General features: G+C 47.7%; 1 protein-coding gene across 1 annotated transcript in view; it reads right to left on the bottom strand.

The window, feature by feature from the left end:
* Positions 1 to 20343, bottom strand: part of Fgd4 (FYVE, RhoGEF and PH domain containing 4) — a gene marked incomplete in the record, with an annotated part of 205910 nt that overhangs the window by 10712 nt on the left and 174855 nt on the right. The window contains 8 exon segments of the mRNA XM_013505926.1: positions 757 to 897; positions 5409 to 5534; positions 5852 to 5944; positions 6152 to 6182; positions 8644 to 8816; positions 14044 to 14190; positions 14511 to 14569; positions 17153 to 17291. Of these exon segments, the coding sequence (XP_013361380.1) occupies positions 757 to 897; positions 5409 to 5534; positions 5852 to 5944; positions 6152 to 6182; positions 8644 to 8816; positions 14044 to 14190; positions 14511 to 14569; positions 17153 to 17291 (909 nt within the window).

Here is a 20343-nt window from a genome sequence, read left to right on the forward strand (position 1 = left end):
GCAATCCCAGCACTTTGGGAGGCTGAGGCAGGAGGACAACTACACTGAGACAAACCTGGGCAATTTAGTGAGTTAGTAAGATTCTGTCTCAAAATAAGAATTAAAAACTACTAGAGATTTAGCCTGGCGTGAAGGCCTTGGTTCAACCCCCACAGCGCCCCCATCATTTGGGAAACTTTTCAATAATAATGCTTATTATGTCACTATGGCTATGATGAGCATAATAAACTGAATATGCAGTAAGCTAAAAGAGTATTTCAGGAAATAAAAGGTATTTTAAATTTTAAAAATTTCATGAAGGAGTTTTCAAAGCCAGTATGATGAAATGGAAAGAAAAGCTTTCTAAAGAATATATACTATAATGTGGGCATTGGGAGAGGTGTTATTTGACTATGGCTACTACCACAGAAAAATAAAATCAATGTCTTCTTTAGGGGCTGGGGATTTAGCTCAGCGGCAAAGCACCTGCCTGGCAAGCGCAAGGTCGTGAGTTCGGTTCCCGGTACCAGAGAAAAACCAGAAAAAAAAAGTCTTCTTTAAAAAAAAACAACATATCTCATTCTCAGATGTATGCTAAACACACCAGCCACCCTGTCCACCCAACCAAGAAGGACCCTCAGAAGAGCAAAACAGAATAAAAAAAGTATTCTTGATCATGGTTACTCAACTGTTAAACACTAAGAGGAAGGAAGTACATTACTTGTGCTCTTCATAGTTAGGACAGTAAAAGTCTACCCCACGCCCGGGACGTCGCACCTCTAAGATGCCTCTCCGCCGCTTCTCCTCGCTGTCCGCGAAGCCGCTGATGATCTGGTAGCAGTCCCTGCACACCTTGCTCCACTTCCCACCGTCGTACTCCAGCTGAGCTTTGTAGTCCGAACACTTCCAACAAACCACCTGATGGGTAGAAAGGGAAAGAATGAAAATCGCATTCAAACACTTAAGCAAGGTTTCATTCTAGGCAATAATGACAAAAAGTTAAACGGCAAAGTTCATTTTACTGGACTAAGGGCATCCCCACTGAACACACGAGGGCTGCCCGAGGGTGCCGTGATGCTGGCGATGACCAGCCCCTCATCCCACCCCCAGCTTCTCACAGGCCCAGGCCAGACTCCGTTCTTCTGGTGCTCCATCAGTGTCCTTCCGAAATGGAACTCCAGGTGTTCCCTGCCCCCAGCTCCACCCCACCCGTCCTCCCGTCCGGCCTTCCCTCCAGCCGTCCCTCGGCTGGGGCCGGACGGCATAGCCACCGACGCAGTCAAGGCAAGAAGGAACCATGGGAACCGCTCCAGCACTCCCTACCCCAATCCGCTGGCTCACTGTTTATGTTAAGCTTCGCTGACCCAACCTCCTACGTATCCCGTCCGTCAGTCTGTCTAGGTCTTCACTGTCATCACCCAAGTCTATCGGCGCTCCAGCTGGGCCTCGGCGCATTCCTGCTGGCTGCCAGCCCTGCGCTCTTCCACCCCACTCCAAGCTCATTTTCACACAGGGACCGGATACTCTCCTAAAAATGCTGGTCTGATCTGTGCCTCCTCTGTTGAAAATCCTTCAGTCTTCTGCAGCCCCTGATTAAAGAACACATTGCTAATCACGGCCCAGAGTGCCGCACAATGGTTCCCTCTTTTCCCCTGGCTCTGAATCTTCAGTGGCGGCTTCTAACCGCCCTTGAAATGCCACAGACCCTTCCTCTCTCCTCGGCCTGAGCTCGCTCATCCTTCCGTGCTGGCTTGGCTTCACTCCCTCCAGGAGAATGCCCCATCTTCCAGAACGGCGCACGACGCCTGTCCCTGTACTAGCAACGTTCCCTGTATTTTTATCTGTGGCACTGACTACAGTTTTTAATTATGTTCTTGTGTGATTATTTCACTGTTTGTCTCCTTTATTAGGCTATAAAACACCAGCAGAGATTGTCCTTGGCTATTTTGCTTACCAGGCACATAATGCACATTGATAGAACGCCACGAATGAGCAGTTGTGTCAAGCAAACTCACAGAGTGAAGCTTTTTAAATTTACTAAAGATCTTTGCTGTCAATTTAATTTTGATTACACAGCTGCCACAGTAAGTAAAATGTCAGTCTTAAAACAAGAAGAGGCGGGTGTCGTGGTGCACATCTGTAATCCCAGCACTCTGGAGGCCTGAGACAGCAAGATCCCAAGTTCCAGTCCAGTCCAGCCCAGCCCAGCCTGGGTGAGACCCTGTCTCAAGAATGAAAAAGAAAGGTCTAAAGATATAGCTCTGTGCAAAGCCTTGAGCTCAATCCCACTTCAAGGAAGAAATAAAAAAGGCGAAGAATAAATTTGCAGTATAAAAATTGTTTGCCCAGGTGTGATGGCGCACACCTGCAATCCCAGCACTTGGGAGGCTGAGGCAGGAGGGTAAGTGCTTGACGGCCAGCCTGGACTACAGAGTGAGACCCTGTCTCAAAAACCAAACAAAAAAGCATAGGAATAATACATTAGATGATGACCCTGAACTGCCCTCCCCATGCTCACTCTTTCTTAAGAGAAGTTATACAGCTCCCCCAATCACTGCTGCCTCTCTGCTCCTTCAAGTTTTGTTTCTCTTCACTCTCCCTGAGGCGCAGCTTGACGGCTGATCAAACTGCACGTAAGCTGTTTCCGCGTAGCATCATTATTTTCCATACAGTGATATACTTACTAGTTATTGGTAATCAGAAATAAGTTTTTAGATAAGTAACTTAAAATCCTATAAACAGCCAAGGAGCACAAAAATATCTTAAGAACTTGTAAGTTTTAAGAACTTCCGGAGGATATAGAAAAACTGGAAAAAGTCATAAAATGGAGCAGCCATTATCAGTACATTTTTGGCGAGGATAGCTACTCAGAGGATCTTTCTGCCGTAATATACAACTATATCCTGGACGCTAAGCAAACGTAACTGTAATGTTTTCTTTACAGTAAAAAGAACTCCCACACCCTCAGGAAACAGCCCAGTGAATAAACAAAAGAAAAATAATGAGCGGGCAGTGCAATAGCAGCAAACAGAAAAAACTCAAAGTTTAGGTCTGCAGATAGCGCTTGTGGCTCAGGGGACAGGAGGAGGGGAAGCTGTGCTCTCAAGGTCATTATGTTAAACTTGGAAAGGAGGACAATTAAGAATTCATAATTAGAAGAGACAAAGTGCATCAGAATAAGCCACCTTGAACTAGGATGATCAGAAATTACTACTAACAGATGCTGAGTAATTTCTTGACCTACCGGTATTACTAGATAGAAATTCCATAATTAGGTAAGAAATGTTTGAAAAAACAGTGGCAAATAACAAACACTTCTAAAAATTAACAGGCAGACTTAGAAGAAACTTTTGGTAAAATCAAACTGAAATTAAAAATGCGAGAAATGCACAGGACAGCAGATTAGCTACAACTGAGGAGAATAAAATAGATGAAAAGCAATGAAATTATTTTTCTATCTTTTATGTCAGCTAACGACTCACTGCCGTTTACTCAGCCGTGCAAACCTTCTCAGGAGTTGTTTTTGACCCCTTGTCTTTCTCAGCTCTGAATCAGCTCCCTGCCACGCTCAGTCAGAGGTCGTTGTCCTCGCGGAGCACATTTGGCTCTCGATGGCCCGGCCTCTGCCTCTCCGGCCCCAGCGCTTGCTGGTCTCTGCCTTGCACCTGTCCACCTAGATCTGCAGGTCACCTCGGGTCCAATGGGGGTCATGGTGGCCGTCACCCCTTAAGCCACCTGCTATCATTCAGGCCAAGGCGATTGGTCTGGTGGCCGCTGCGCCTCTCAGAGGCCAAGAGAATTAGCACTATCACGACTCAGCGTCCCGAAGAAGGCCCTCTGGTGCTTGGCTGGGCTCATGCTGCACACACGGCGCTGTGTACAACCCAGTGCAGCCCCCACTTCCGCTCCCCCTGCAAGCCTGCTCCCGGGGCCCTCTGCTGCTTTTCCTCTCACCTCACTGCCTGCCGCGCCTCAGACCCTCAGCGCCGAGAGCTGCGCTTTGTACCCTTTGAGGCCCACTACTGCCTGGCTCTGTCCACCTCCCGCACGGAGCTTTCCACCCCTCAGCATCTACTGCACTCCAACCCCACGGACCTGGAATTTACAGCGCATGGATCGCCACTCTACTGCAATGCCCGGCGACTCCCGGTCACCCGCGCCTCACCCGCCCCCTCTGACCCGCAAGTCCCCGCTGCCAGCACCGTTCTCTGGCAGTCCACTCAGCTGTCCGTTCTCGTGGGCACCCACTGGACGGCGTCCTCGCCAGAGACTGAGCCACACGGACACGCCAAGTTCAGACGACCCAGTCTTTCACCACCCCTCATGTTTCTGGCTTGCTGGCCTGCAGCAGTCCACCGCCATGCAGCTCTGAAGGCCCGCGAACGCTCTGGCCACGGCACCTCCTCGCTGCCATCGGCCCTCCCTGCCTTCGGTATGGAGTCTAGACTTCCCTTACCATGACTGACTCTCGCATGCACCTCTCTCCTGGTTTTTCTCACTGTCCGGGCTCCGGATGAAGCCCGTCACCTGCCTTTGGTGGCCTGCGTCACCGCAACACGTCAGAGAAAAATGACGGCCCTTTACGTTTATAACCACACTTTGACTGGGGTCACTATTCATGGGCCAGAGAAGACTTTCTTGATTCTCTCCACCACCCCTTTCCTTCCTCCTCTACTTTCAGCTCAAACCGCCTCATCCTTAAATGAAAATATAATATGGAACCTAAATTCCCTCATTTCCCGTCATGAAAGCAAACAAAACAAAACAACACCCAACCCATCTCCTGTACGTGTGCACCCGTCTTTCCCCCTCCTGCTATAATGGAGCGGGTTCCCTTCTCCCCACCAAAAAGCAGAGCCTCCTCCTCCACTGGTAGGTACTGCGGCTTCCATGTCTTTTTGTCTTCGCGAAGATGTGAGCTCCCTCTGGGAGCCTGAGGTAAGAAGATCTAAGTTCCAGCGCAGCCTGTGCAACTTAGCCAAGACCTTGACTTAAAATACAAAGGGGCTGGGGTGCACACACCAGCTCCTCTGGGCGTTATCTCCCTGTTTCTTGTATAAAGAAACACACGTTCCCTTAGCACAGCGCCCTCCAGCCACGCGAGTTTCTGGCAATCTCTACCGGAACAGGTGCTGCGCTGCAGGCCTTAGCCACAGACCCGGCATCTGTGGTGCTCTTCCCCGCCTCTCCTCAAGGTCAGGCTCCTCACCCTTGGGCAGCAGCACAAATAGCAAGCCCTCCGAGAATTCTCTGTCCTAATTAACACTGGTTCCAGTTCCTCCTCTGGGACCACTACCCTGTGTGAACTTCCTGATCGCTTTCTCAGCCCATCAATAGTTAATGTGAAATTCTCATGTGTCTCTCTCCTCCGTTACAACGGGAGCTGTGGAGCCAGGGACCCCTCAGTGCGCTTTTTCCGTCGCACTCACGTGTCCACATGCTCGGCAGTGGTGCCGCCTCCTAGTCAGCGCGTTGAAGGACTCTCTGCACTTCATACACATGGTCACCTCGTTGTCGCGGATCCACCGCGGGGCTCTCTTCCCCAGCTCGGCCGTCTAGAAAGCAAAGAAATTTAACTCTAATGGAAACCCCCCCAGAGATCCCATTATTAGTTCTTTAAAAGCACTGTCACTACATTGTGTAAGCCATGTTCTGAAAGTCCAGAACCAGGAGAAGAAATAAAAATTTCTAAAAGCTTGAAGAAGCATGACAGAGGTACTCACTTCTGTATGCATCTCAGGAGGAGTGAGATTCCGCCTGAGCAGTTCTGGCGTTGCAAAGGGGAAAGGCTAGCTAATTAAGCGATTAGACAGGTCTTCCGCAAATGTAAGGAGATAAAAGAGCTTAAAGGTAAGAATTTAATCCAACTTACAGAAACCTCGGAGTGAATGTCATTATCCTTTGCAATCGCATTTCTGAAAGTTTCATGCCTTTGATGAAAAGCATCAATCGTCTCTTGAAGGGCCTAAAATAGAAATGAAATTCAAAGCGCACGTTGAAGTATCACATGAAGATCAATGGACAGACTTTATTAAACAAATATCTACGACGGGAATTGTCTTTAAAATGAAACAAACTTGTCCTGCTGACTACATATTTAACAGAAGGATATGTGAAACTCATGTATGCAGACAGGGGTCACCAATAAGCCAAAAGCAGAAGCCAGGCTTACCTTGATCCATTCTTCTTTGTCTTGCTCAGAACTAAAACAAACAAAATTAAAGTAAATGCAGTGAACATTAATGAGTTACACCGAGTGAATAAAACTATGCGTTAATGCTGTTCCTACTTCCTAGAAAATCCAGGCAGGGGTGTCCTGGACGGCAATAAAAATTAAACAGAATCTCTGGCAACTGAATAAATCAATTCTTCTTAAACACAGTATCAGGCAGTCTAGTGACTTCGGTACCTATATATTTTGATGGGGAGAGTTCCTTTAGCTTCCACCGCTACAGTGCTATAGTAACTTTAGCAACCACCAGGCTGTCCTGTCTATCAAGTGACTACGTATACCTAACATAATCACCACTGCTTGCCTTTCAATTCTCTAAAGCACACGAAGGCTTTTAAAGCCTGTTAGTCATAGCCCGTCTTAGAAAAAAATTACCTATCTTTGAGAATCTAGAATATCTTCATAAGGCCTTGGAGAGCTACTTAACATTTCCTTTGGGAAACAATTTAACTTTATTTGCCTATTGCTAGGCAGTTTCTGGCCATCTCATACCTAACTCACGATGGGTAAAACAGCACACACAGGGTAAGCATTTTCAAAGTCTGCAGGAAGAAGATTTCACAGATTAATAGACTCCAGGGTTTCATAATTTTCCTTAAGGAGAAAATTTCCTTGACTGTAGACAAGTTTCCCTTTTGCAGTTCAGGCAAATTTGCTTAATTTCTGCTCCTTTGCAAGAAGTGTGTAGCTGGCTCGTGTTATACAGTATATTTGAAAGCAGACTCTGAACTGGGTAACAACTCTGAATGCTGAGTGGTATCAAAGAATGGCTTTGCTTGCTGTGGTCGGGAGGATACAGCCAAGTGTGACTTCCAACATGAACGTCACCTGCCTCATTCCACAGGGAAAAACATGCACGAGACAGCCGCAGGCCTGTCTCCGTGGCGTAACAGAGTACGACAGCACGCCTGGAACAAGTGTGTCACAAGGAAGTCTGCTCACTGCCCACCTAGGGCCTTCAAATCTACCCCTCAAAACAAAGCCAGCGACTACAAAAGCCAGCTTCCCTCCTGCTCTCCCATGCCCCGCAGCACTGCTGCCTGGAAGGAGGGTTACTTGTTAACCGCGTTGAGTCTTTTACACAAGACACAGAGCTGGACAACTCTTCATAAAGCCTTTTGTCTTAGTCTTTTCGTGATGGTAGGTTTTCCTGTCAGAGCCTCCAGCATAACATCCCACATTCATCGTCTGGGATCTGAATGACTGGGCCCTAAATCCTGCCATGGGGTAGAATAAACATCCCCTTCAAATATCCCCTCTGCCTTTAACTCTCGCTTGAAATGCTAACTGCTCCTCTTCAGAGCAATTTCCGGTAATGGGGGAAAGGAGCGTTTCAGTAGACGCTCTCTGTGAGAAATCGAAGAACTGGCTTTCCTCAAGCTTCTTCAGTCTGCCATCGCCTCCCCCAAACTGTAACTGTACCCACGCAGATTCCTGGGCATAGACTCCTGATAAAATTATTGATTCTATGGTGAAAGTCTGAACACAAAGGTCTCAGGCAGTGACACCGTACAAATATCCGGGATGAATTCATCCGCGCAACCAGAACCTCGTGCCCTGGGGCAAAGGAACAGGAAGCTCTCGGACCTTGCAGCAGTGCCAGGGCAGTGACACCTCTAGAGCTGGAACTAGTACTTTATCACCATCAGATCTCAGACCTTCAGGATTCAGATTTTCATGATGCCAGGCCTCTGCAGGCTCCATGCACGGCTGTTTTCTAGAGCAGATCATTTCAATCCCTGACAGCACTTTGTCTTCCAGAAGTCTGCGCCCAAGGAAGCCAGCCACAATGTGCACTGCTACGCAGCTTCCACCCCTCCCCCAGGCACAGCTACGCTGGGAGAAGAGCAATGCGTGTGCCCAGCCCTTCTCGCCATGCAGTGCAGCACGCAGACGCCATCTTCCAGAGGTCCTCCGCCACAGGCCACCACAGCAGGTAGCTCCTTCACGAATCCTGCCACCATGGCCCGAGAGCCACTGCCCTGACCACCCTAGCAGAGGCTTTTGTCCCTGGAAGCTCTCCCAGCCCCGGGAATGCAGCACCTCTGAAGGACTCAGTTTACTATAGATTACTCATCAAATAAACATTTGTGGACCAAAGAGGGGAATAGAAGGAGGAAGGGCGGAGCGAAACCTTCATCCTACAAGCCTCAAGATTCTAACTTGATCGTAACCACTGTCCCGGGAGTACTTCATCACTCTCCGGGAGCCCGTCAGCTGACAGTGCCAAGTATCTGCAGACCACCGCCCTGGGCGCTGCGGAGGAGCCGGAGAAGACGACCACAAGGCGGCATCTGCCTCTCAAGCACTCCCCTCTCCCCATTTGCACCCCAGCAGATTCCCAGAGGTCGGCGGTAGTAGCTCAGCAGAAACCCTGCCCTGCTACTTGCTTGCATAGCTCAGGAAGCGGTGTGACGGGGAGGTTCTCGTACCTGGCCTGCAGTTCCAGCGTTCGCTCTTTCCCAGACACCTGGAAAGTATGCGGATATTCTTCATTGTGAGTCTCCACGATTTTCATTCCGTCAATTCCAACCCTGTTCCGCACCGTGAACTTCGAGCCCACCAAGCTGAATCTGGGCACACAGTACAGCAGCATGTTGTTGAACTGCAAGGAGGTGAAACGTGTCAGTGAACAGGAAAACGAAGACAAGAAAAATCCGACCAATATTACGAGTAGCCCTGGAAAGTCTATCGAATTTCCAAGGAATGTGGTACTTCCCGCGGAATCAAAAGTTACTACCACCCTGACATTTTACACCAGTATTAAAAATCATTATAGGCTCAAAATTTTTAAAATATATTTTCCTTTCAGGGCTCAAATAGGCCATCAATATTTACGTACGGCAATTGCTTTTTTATATCAATGCCTCACCAGCAATGTGGTGACAATAAATTTGGTCACAATTTGCTGAGGACCTTTGATGTACTGGCAATTGAAGTCACTGTGTGTGTGTGTGTGTGTGTGTGTGTGTGTGTGTTACTGGGGACTGAACACATGGTCTCACGTTAAGTAGGATTTCAGCTGAGTACTATTTATCAGTGCAGGTGCAGAGGCCAGACTCTAAATGCAGTCAGTCCCCCATGGACACATGGACACATGGACACACACACACACACACACACACACACACACACACAGAGCTGTATAAACCCTCACTCTGAAGGATCATCTGCAAATGTCACAGGATGCAGAGAAGACTAAACCGGGCATCAAAAGCGAAGTGTTTAGAACAGCGCTTTTCACATACAAAGTGCTTCAATTCAACAAGCTGTCTTTATTTATGCTCTTTGGGGGTTTGGTTCTAGGTCTTCCCTGCCAGGCCCTCTGCTCAGCTCCACGCTCTTTCAAGACAGTAAGCGTCAACGGCGATGTAAACATCCCAGCACACTGATGTGGCTCGGCCCAGCGTACTCGTGCTGAAAGCGTATTTCTCCCCAGCTGGTTCTCACTCATCCTTTCGTAACTTCCTGTAGCCTCTGACATGTACTTCCGTTCCACATTGGACAATATAGAAACGAAGGAGCACTGAATAAAATTTTAAAAGTGTCTCGGATCACAGAGTGACGTTTCTGGGAGAGGACCACGGCCTTTCACTGGCCACCCTGTCCTGAGAATGGCAGCCACAGCCTCGTCGTAGTACGCAAGATCCAAAAGAGCTCCCCAAGGCTCCCATCCCTCAGAGCTCGCCCACGGCACCGTGTCGCTCACTTCTTCCCTCCTCCTTCCGGGCCTCTTGAGGCGGTGACTTGGTCTGCACGGCGCACACTGCAGGGGCTGCAGAGCCACCACAAGAACAGAGCTCGCGCTCTGAAGCCATCGACAGTACCAACTTGCTCTTGCACACAAGGGACAAGTGCAGTGTCTGCGTCTTCTGATCCTTCTGCTCGGTCTTGTTACCTTACAGATGTGTGAGTACATCACCTTTGCCTTCCGTAGTTACGTGCACAGAAGATGAAAGAATGCCCTGTAATGTGTGTTTCTCTTTCCTCCCTTTCCTGCTTTCAGGACTACATCCCACCTGTTTTATTCTTCCTTGGTGGGACTCGTGGTCTAAGCTGTGAGTCATTACATACTTATCTTAAAGAATCCAGACTGCAATCTGGTGCCGGTCAGTACGGATCTTTTCTCATCTTCAGAGTTGAAAGTGAGAGCTCTTACACTATCGAAAATATTGCTTACAAAGAACAAGACTATGTAAAAAAAATACAGAACAGGTAGCTGATACTGTTCCTTCGGAGAAACTTTCTCCTGTAGCAAAAGTCACCATCACCTTCACAGAGAGTTTTCCTCATCTCTGGATTTCCTTTAATACTGAAAGAAGTTATTCTACATGTGGGACCAAGTGTGTCCACTTTCTCTTTCGCTGTAGGAGATCCCTTTTCTTCCACGCCCATAGCTCAGGAGTGGTGCCTGACCAAGCAATCTCCTACTGCAAGGAAACCTCTCCAAGTTCTAGGTCATGACAGGATCTAGAAAGAAATCTCAATCTTATACTGATAATTACATGAACATTTCAGAAGGCAACAGTACATTTCTGGAGGAAATTTACAGCACCTAGCATGTGTTCAAAGTTCAGAGAAGTCAGAGAAAAAGTGAATCTTTCAGGCTACAAGAAAATAAAGAACAGAGCTACCAAAAAAGATCCCCAATAAAAACTCCTCAGCCATTCTGTGGGATAATTTAGTGTGTGTGTGTTTTTTTAAACCTTCAAATGCCAATATGGTGATTTAGTCAACAGAGAGCCCTGAATTAACATAAAGTGAAACAGTACCGTGTGAAGGCAAACAGATATGCAAACACGGGAAAATCATTTAAATGTAAAATTAGATGCTAAATATAATTTGGCTTTTCAGAGTAGGAAGTAGAAAACCAGCCCTCATTTTCTCCCTAGAGAGAAAAAAAAAGTGGTATTTGTGCAGTTGCTACATAGAGAAGGATGTGGTGCTTCAAGGGTAAACATGACAAGCAGGCTCGGTGAGGGAGGTGAAGTGGATGAGCGCTACCCTAGCCTGCTCCCAAGGCAGCTCTGAAGCGGCAATGCGGTGTTCCTAGCATGGACCCCACTCCGGGAGGCACAGGGGTGACAGGTCTGAGAGCTGCTGGTACGGGAACCCGAACAAGATGGAGCTCGCTCTCAGGGTCCCTCGGTGCTGTGTTCCCCGAAGGCTCTCCTCCAAGTGCCGGCTTGCTTAACGTACTCAATCTAAAATTATTTCCACTATAATTCTCTTGCTTCGTCACACAAGTTGGTTTTGAACCTAAGACATTCATTCCGAGCTATGATCCCAACCCGTTTAAATTTTGAGACAGGGCCTCACAAAATTGCCCGGGCTGGGTTAGAACTTGCAGTGCTCCTACCTCAGTCTCCCAAGTGCTGGGGTTACACAAGTGCCCCACCATGCGCTCTCAGAACTAAAAGTTGAACTAGAGACTCGAACACTAATGAGGAAGAAGAAAAAGGAAAAGGGCCCAAGCACGTATGATATAGACAGAGGACAGACGTGGATTCCCAGCGATGTGGGCAGGAACAACGCGTTAAGGATGGTTTCTTTACTCTGTATCTTTGAAGTTTTGACATCTTCAGGCCTTGCTGACACTGACGGGATGGACACTTCCAGGGCTGTTCAATTCCTTGAGATGCTAAATGACTCACTTGGGAGCAGCCCTCCTTACAGAAGCCACCCAACCCAGGGCCAACTGCCTCCACCTCTCCCTCAGTGGAGCTGGGCCACTGCACCCCTCCCTTGTCACCCGAGGCCAGTCAGGGAGCAGCCCTAAGCCCGTGTCCTATGCCTTTACTCTGCCTCGCTGAAAGGGCAGAACTCGAACTCCTGATGTGATTTCAGCATATCTTTGTTTTCTGTTCTCTTCAGCTCAGATGAGGATTTTCTGAATTAACTCGGACAATGCGTATATAGTTCACTCTGGTGGGGTGCTGGGGATTGAACCCAGGGTCTTCGCACTGAGCCATACCCCAAGCCTTTTCCAATTTTTTATTTTGAGATAGGATCTCTCTGAGTCACTAAATTGCCCTAGCTGGGCTCAAACTTGCGATCCTCTTGCCTCAGCCTCTCAGAGTGCTAGGATTACAAGTGTAAGCCACGCTCAGCTACAAAACCTTACGGCCATTTCCCTCTCCCCATCGACCCTGGAAAACAGTAGTTACACCCCGTCCCTGATATGCACTTTCTGGACACGTCATACACATACCTCGGTTCACGAACTCAGTTTCCCCCACGACTCTGGCTGCAAACCGCATTGGACAGGAACTGAACCAAATTTAAGGTCAACACTGAACTTGCGACCGGAATCACAGAAAGAATAGTTAATGAACTGAGGCACCGGCTGGACCATACAGGACATGGCCTTTTGGTGACTGGCTTCTTTCCGTGGTGACATGTTTTCAACGTGCATTTTAACCCATGCAGTGCATCCGCATCTTCCTTTTTGTTGACACACAATATTCCACTCCATGGAATATACCACGTTTTGTTTATGCATTCACCAGCTGGTAGACATATAGGCTGTTGGCATACTACTTGTATGCCATTTTCTGGTTATTACAAATAATTCTACTACAGAACATCAATATACAAAGTTTCTGTTGATATATGTATTTTCAGTTTTTTTGAGTCAAACAAAATGCAACTGCTGGGTCACATGGTAACCAAATGTTCTTTTTTTTTTTGTCTTTTTGAGACAGGGTCTCGCTATGTAGTTCAGGCTGGCCTTGAGCTCACTTTGTAGCCAAGGCTGGTCTCAAACGTGCAGTGATCCTCCTGCCTCAGCCTCCCGAGTGCTGGGATTACAGGTGCGCGCCATCACACCCGGCAAAATGTTCTTTTTCAAAAATGACTGAGATACTGAGCATTTGTCCTCTTGACCATTATTTCCTATAATACGGTTTCCTTTCAAAGAAGGCTCGCAACAGCCGACAGCAACTCCTCAGGCCCCAAGGACAGTTCTTGTTACAGCCCATAAATGCCTCCCTGGCCCTGGCCACAACGAAGTCGATCCCTAGGCAGCACTGTGACCTCCGCATCTCTGTTTCGTGGCCGTTAGTAACAATCCTAGTAACAGCTAACCTCTGTGACACTTCCTGCAGTAGCCTACTGTCCGCCAGCACTAGCCACTATTACAACCTTATCACTGTACTGGATAGAAAAAGGAGTTAGGATGAATTAGCATAACAAAAATAAAGGTCACGTGGACAGAGCTTAAAAAATAAGGGTCCAGAGCCCTAGGAAGCGCTCTTACAATGAGATAAGCCCCAGGCTGACTGTTCTTTCCCCGAGTGAAGGAAGGGACGAGGGTCCGCAGCCGTGAAAAGGGGCTGCACGGCAAACTCATGTCCTTTCCCTGCAGATACTTCAGACCCAGGTCTTATGATCGTGCCTGTTGGTTTTTAACATTAGAATGACGAAAAATAGTGATTACAGGGGAGTAGGAAAACTGCTGCCAGGAAGTAGTATGCCAACAAGACAGCCAGCAAATGGTACTCACTCACTGGTCTGTGAAGACAGAAAGAAGAGAGAAAACTGGAAACAACAGGATTTCAGAAAGTGCATCACACCCACATACACACGCTCAGGTCACAGAAACTTAACCTGTCTTCAGTATGCTCTACTGAGCCAAACCACGCCCTTGCAGTAACTTCCAGTTACTTCCAATGCTGTTGCATGTGGAATCCTGCTAGCCAGTGTTGGCTAAGCAAGGTTAGAGGAAATGACCGCGGGGAACGAGCAAGCATTCTACTTTTCCAAGATGCACACAGGAATTTTAGTAAACAAGTCCTAGGCAACCCTGACGCGACTATGACACTCGTACTCACCAAGAAAAGGTAGCGTTCTTGTGCCGATGTGTTGCGAGCAGCTAGTTTGAGTATCTGTCCTTCTTTTATGAGTTCATTTGAAGGATTTACAATGTCTTCTTCTTCTCCTAACATTTCATAAATCTCTAAGAGTTTCTTTAGGTTTTCCTGGGAGATGAAAACAAAACACCAAGACCAAATGTGTGCATGGCAGTTTCAACTTAATGACCTAAGTTGTATGATGACCTTAGCTAAAATCTAGGTCATTTAGAGAGGACTAGGAATACGCACACCTTTGGGTACAGAAGACGTCAGTCAACTGAACCCCAAGAGAAAAGGGGGGGAGGTTACTCCAGACAACACTAGACATTGTAAGCACTCTTTTCTGTGGACCTATTTCCATTTACTTTGGTCCAGACCTACAGAGGGCATTCGGTTGTCACCGACAATGTCTAACCTGAAGGCTTCTCGCTCTAGAGACCACTTACCATTTTTCTTATTGCACTATTAGAATGACTTGCTGCTGTAGATATAATTTCAAGTGATTCTAAATGGGAAAAAAAGAAAAGTAAATAAATATGCTTTGTTCTTCCTGTTCCGCTAGGTAACTGAGTAATTTACATACTGAAATAAGAAATCCGAGACCAAAGACACATAAAAGTAGCAGCAATTTCCATTTACGAACTAAACACTTTCCAAAGTTCATTTGTAAGCAGATGACTTGAACTCGAAGGGTATTTCCTTATTTTAAAAAGGCACATACAATGATTACCCTCACAAGTATATTTAATTCATAACAGACCTTGGAAATCAATAAATACTTATGGCCCACTAGGTACAAGGTACCTTGCCAGGTGCTTCTATATGTACAGTAGTCCCTGCTGATTTGCCATTTTGCTGTGGTCTGAAAATATTATATAGGAATTCCAGAAATAAGTAATTCATAAGTTTTAATATAGTACACCATTATGATTGTTCTAGTTCATTATTAGACCATCTCGGGGCTGGGGATTTAGTTCAGCGGCAAAGTGCCTGCCTGGCAAGTGCAAGGTTGTGAGTTCGGTTCCCGGTACCGGAGAAAAACCAAAAAAAAAAAAAAAAACAACAACAACAACAAAAAACATTATTAGACCATCTCTTATTGTACCTAAATTATAAATTAAGCTTTATCATAGGTACGTATGGTGGGGAAAAAAACCCTCCAGTACTATACACAACATGTAAGGGAGGTTCAGTACTATCTGCAGCTCCAGGCATCCATGGGGCATCTTGGAAGGTATCCCCTGCAGTTAAAGGGGGATATTAGATATCAATTCTTATATACCTTTGAACTGTAAGTATGTGAACTGCATTTTGTAGGTGAAAGAAATGACGTATTGGGACTTGGTTAAGGTCACTCAGCTGTGGTGCTGCAGGGAGGGACCCGCACCCTCTGATGAAAACCTCTACAACAGTTCAGCAGTAGTACTTCACTAGTTTTATGAGCAAATTAGCCCACTAAGCAAAAACCAACGTTCTTTGGGAAAATGTGCTCACGGATCCAGCCTGGGCCAGTGAAAGGGAATCTTCCAATGCTGGTGTTAGCGGGTTTTGTTGCTGGGACAAGCGTGGGTGAGAATGGGGACCGGGGACTCTCGGAGTGGCCACGGGGGGCGCTCCAGGGGCTGTTACCGAAGAGCCGTGGAAGCCAAGGGCTGCCGCCGGAGCAACCCCAGGGAATCCCTCTCGGCCCTAAATCATGTCCTACTTCTCCCTTCTCTTCTGTCCTGTGAACCGGCCTCAGCTCTGTTACCACAACAACCTAGTTCCTTCGGGACTACGATTTCTGTCGTCTTTGCACTGCTGAACAGAAGGCGCTTTTGTTGCTTCCCTTTCTGTTTGGGCCTCTCAAAGCCCTGTTTTCGGGATTTCCTTAGAATTTTAAGTAGCACTGGGAAGTCAAGAAGAGCAACACAAAGCTCTACTATGCCAATTTTCTTGTTTTTAATATAGATATCTTAGGGAAATGCAAAGTCTTTGAATATGAAAAACGGTGCATTTTTATCTAGATGATGGAGAACTATTCAGATTTGGGCAATTTTGTGCATCTGACACAGGATCCAGGACGAGGAAGAGAAAGTAAGATGGGCCGGGGCCACCACTCGGGGGGAGTCTAAGGAAGAGCAGAGGATTCACCTTCAAACGCCACTATCACTACCGTTGAAACTCAGCACTCAGGCCACCCGGGGAAAGGGGCAAAATTCTCAGGAAGTAGCAGGCCGGGGAAAATGCCAAGTCCAGCTCATGCTAACCTGCAGAAAGGGCGGAAAGGGGAAAGTTCCTGCGGCCACAGAGTCACTGGCACCGTGGGAGAGACATGGCGGACACAGCCTGTAGTCAAAAGAACACCAAGGCTCTGAGACCAAAGGCATGCTTCTGTGTTTCTCACCTCTCACACCAAGGGCCACACACGTAAAAGGCAAGAAAGAAGGGACAGGAGCAGTGGTTAGGACTGTACGCCAGGACTTTAGTATCTGCTGAATATCAGGCCATTTCTGTTTCTTAACTTTCACTATCTCTTTGATAGTTGTTTGATTTTCCAACCTGCAGCAGAGGGTGGGGTGTGGTTCAGAGGTAGAGCACGCACTCCCCAAATGACACGTGATGCCTGAGTCCAATCCACAGCACAAAAAAGAAGAATCGAAACCAAGAACTACATGATAAAGCTCAACTATTACTGAAATTCGTGAGTCTTAATAAGCCTTTCATTTAAATCTAATGAAAAAATTAAAGACAACTAACAGAACTGGAATAAAGTTTTCTTGGGGAAAATCTTATTATCATACAATAAAAAGCAGCATTTCCTGATATATCTCAGGGTGGGTGAAGCCAGCTTTGCTGAGTTATTTTTACCTAGTAAATGTCATCTTCGCCTCCCTGGTGCGCATCACCCTAGCTAATTAACCAATCCCAAATGCCAGGCTCCTCCTGGGAGGAGGTAATTGAGGGCTGCTCTTCTCAGCCTCCCCAGGACTATTGTTTTCTGCTTCACAGTTAGTGATTATCATGCATCCCTATCTGGCTTTAGAACCACAGGCTGTGTGGCCACGGGATCACCCCATCACGGAGCGGGAGAGAAGCAAGCGTTTACTTTTCGCGTCGCTCCAGTCCGGGGAGTTGGAGGGCAGCTTCCGCAGGTAGTCCTTCAGGAGCATCTCGTAGCGGGGGATCCGCTGCACGGGCTCCAGCATGTGGTGCTGCAGGGTCAGGCTCCCACAGATCTCCTGCTTCTGCAACAAGCAAGGATGTCCAGACACATTTCAAAATCAGGCTCAGAAGTAACCTCTCATGCAGGGCAAAAATTTGGCCCGAAGGGTGGCTATGCTTAAGTGCTTTAGACATACACATGGTGCCATCTTCTAAAACGCGCATTCCTGAACCCCAACCCAATCTACAAAATCATAGTTTTTGTAGAAGGCTAGAGAATAAGCACTTAAAAAAAAGAACCCACATTATTATAACATGAAAGTTTGAAGACCACTAACCTAGTGTAAGAATAGAAAGGAAAAATCAAGCAGAATTTTAAGCAAGAGAACACCAGGTCCCTGGCAATCACTTCAGTTCGCCACAGCTCGGGTTTGTGAAGGCACATTATCAGGAAACCATTCGGCAGATTTTCAAAAGATGCACCCATGTAATGAGGCTCCCCAGGCCTCACTCTATGAAATGACTCTGCACTTAGCAGAAACTATCTCATAATACGGTGCTCATAAATGTCATTTCCTCTGAACTGAAAGAAAGACTGCAGGTGGGAGAATGACGAGATCTGGGCATCTTGTTATCTGTCTGAGAATTTTACTTTTCTATTAGGTCCAGACATTCTTCTTCATTAGAGACCAAACTCCATCTCTCAGGCAAAATGAAGCCTGTATCACTGCTTTCAGTAAGCTGTTACAAGAAAGGAAAAACAAGACGTGCTGCCGTTCCTGTTACACAAAGCAGGCACCCCATTAAAATACTGGCTGAGCTCACACCAAGACCAAGGCACCGCATTAAGACAGGGTCTGCGTCCAAAGCACGCAAGCAATGGCAGGCTTCACAGGCAAGGGCACGTTCAGCGACAGCTCTGCTCAGTGCAGGCTTCGGTGGGAAGTGGGGGAAGCAGGGAGAAGGTGCAAGGTAGCAGTAGGAGACACGCGGGCTGCGCTGCCTGGGTAAATAAGATAAGCACCGGGGGGCCGGGGATATAGCTCAGTGGCATAAGCGCCTGCCTGGCAAGTGCAAGATCCAGAGTTCGATTCCTGGTACCGAAAAAAAAGAAAAAAAAAAGATAAGCATCAGGGTCCTGAGGATGAGAGGGAAAAAGGAACACACCTTAATAATGTCAGGGACCCCCAGAATCACACTGACTTTAGACGCTTTCTCTAACGCACCAGAGCAACAGCGTCAGATCTGAGCTGTAGCGAGGCCGACCTGCTACGCCATGGCTTTAGGGAGGGGATAGGGGACCGTTTGGAAGCTGCTGCTGTAGACAGGGGAATAAACTAGTAAAGGCCCAAAACGACCACGGAAGCTGAGGAAGCAACATGTACCTTCCCTCAATAACATGTAAGATGAACTTTACACATTTAATTACCTCATTTCATTTTCCCCAACAGACCTATTAAATCCGTATCTTCAGGAAAATATTACTAATACCAAACCTTTTATGCGAAGGAGCTACTTCTCAGGGACATCAGAAGCACTGCCTAAGGTCAAGTGACCACACTTGACGTGACAGATCAAGCTTGGCTCCTGGGTTCCTAGGCTGGTGCCCTCCCCAGCCCGAGGCATTTCTTTATTATATGGAGAAGACAGTGCGGAGCTTGATAAAACAGCACCGCCACCACCACCATCATTGTTTAGTGACTGCCCTGCAGCAAGCACTGTGCTAAGCAAGCACCTTCAACACACCGTCTTCCAGACAAGTGCACATACCCAGAGAACGAGAAAGCCAAGTATGATGACACACATCTGCAGTCCCAGCGCTCTAGGAGGCTGAGGCAGGAGGATCACAAGTTTAAGCCCATGCCTGGGGAACTTAGGGATTTAGCAATATCCTGTCAAAAAACATAAATGGGCTGGTGATGCAGCTCAGGGGTAGAAGGCCCCGGGTTCAATCCTCAGCACTGAAAAAGAAGAGGAGGAAGGGAAGGAGGAAGAGAAGACAGACCAAAGATAAAGCTCTGGTTAACGAGAGGACAATGGTGTTGTCTGACGTAGTCACGAGCCAGAATTATCACCTACTCTGGGAAGGCACGGAAAGTCAGATGGGAAAGTTCTTGGGAGGAAACACACACGTGGAACACGGTGACTCTGTCTTGACAAGGTCTTCTTCAGTGGGGCCTGGGGACGGGGGCCTTGCCTGCAGACACCCTCCCCGAGGCAGGTCTGGCGGGACAGCTGAGGCCACTGCTGAGGGCGGGAAACTGCGGAAGGCAAACCTTGGTCGGCCTGTGTGTCAGAGTCAGCAGGGAAAAGAGCCACAGAGGAGCCGGTGTTGAGCAAGGTCAACGTGTGTTTACTCCTGAGGGAAAAGAGATGCTACAAGAGTGAAGGGGACGGACAGGCCAGGTAAGGGCCCCGGCGAAGCCTCCCTCTACTAACGCAACTACCAAACTGGGTCAAACTGGCAGAACAACCCTTTCAGCATTTAGGATTGGATTGAGGGCGCACAATCTGAAGAGCACGTATGCTTTCAAAGCCTCGAGTGGGTGAAAACAGTGAGACGTGTGGTGCTCGGGCCTGGGGCTGACCCGGCCTCTCCGCCTTCATCAACACGGGGTTCTGCCCGGGCACATGGGCTGACACCCTGGGAGCTCCCCGCCGAGGTGGGGGAGGCGCCTTCACAACGGGGTGTGTGCGATGCACGCGGCCTGCAGCTGGCCATCAGCAGGGCCATGGCAGAGCAGGGCGCCAGGGAAGACCAGCAGAAGTCACAGCTGCACATGGGGAAGCGTGTCCTGGCTGAAATTAACAGTCATTTGGCTGCCCGACCCTGCATGTGGACAGGCCCTGCGAAAGGGCCCCGTGAACTTGAACTTGACCTGCTCTAAACCCACGGCCAGGAGGGAGCACCCCCGTGGGCGGCTGCCTGCCTCCTAACCGCCCAGGCACACAGGCAGTCCTTAGAAAGGAAGCTCACAAGTACACACAGGACCAGTCAGCAAACTCCCGAGTGCAGACAGCAGCAACTGTATGATATTAAATAGATTTAGTTTAAGCAAGTTAAAAAAAAAAAGTAAGAAAAACACAATGTAATCACAACCACTGTTTTTTTTTTTTTTTTTTTTTTTTTTTTTT

Source organism: Chinchilla lanigera, unplaced genomic scaffold (genome assembly GCF_000276665.1).
Source record: "Chinchilla lanigera isolate Chin_1 unplaced genomic scaffold, ChiLan1.0 scaffold00104, whole genome shotgun sequence".
In the NCBI taxonomy this organism is placed as follows: Eukaryota; Metazoa; Chordata; class Mammalia; order Rodentia; family Chinchillidae; genus Chinchilla; species Chinchilla lanigera.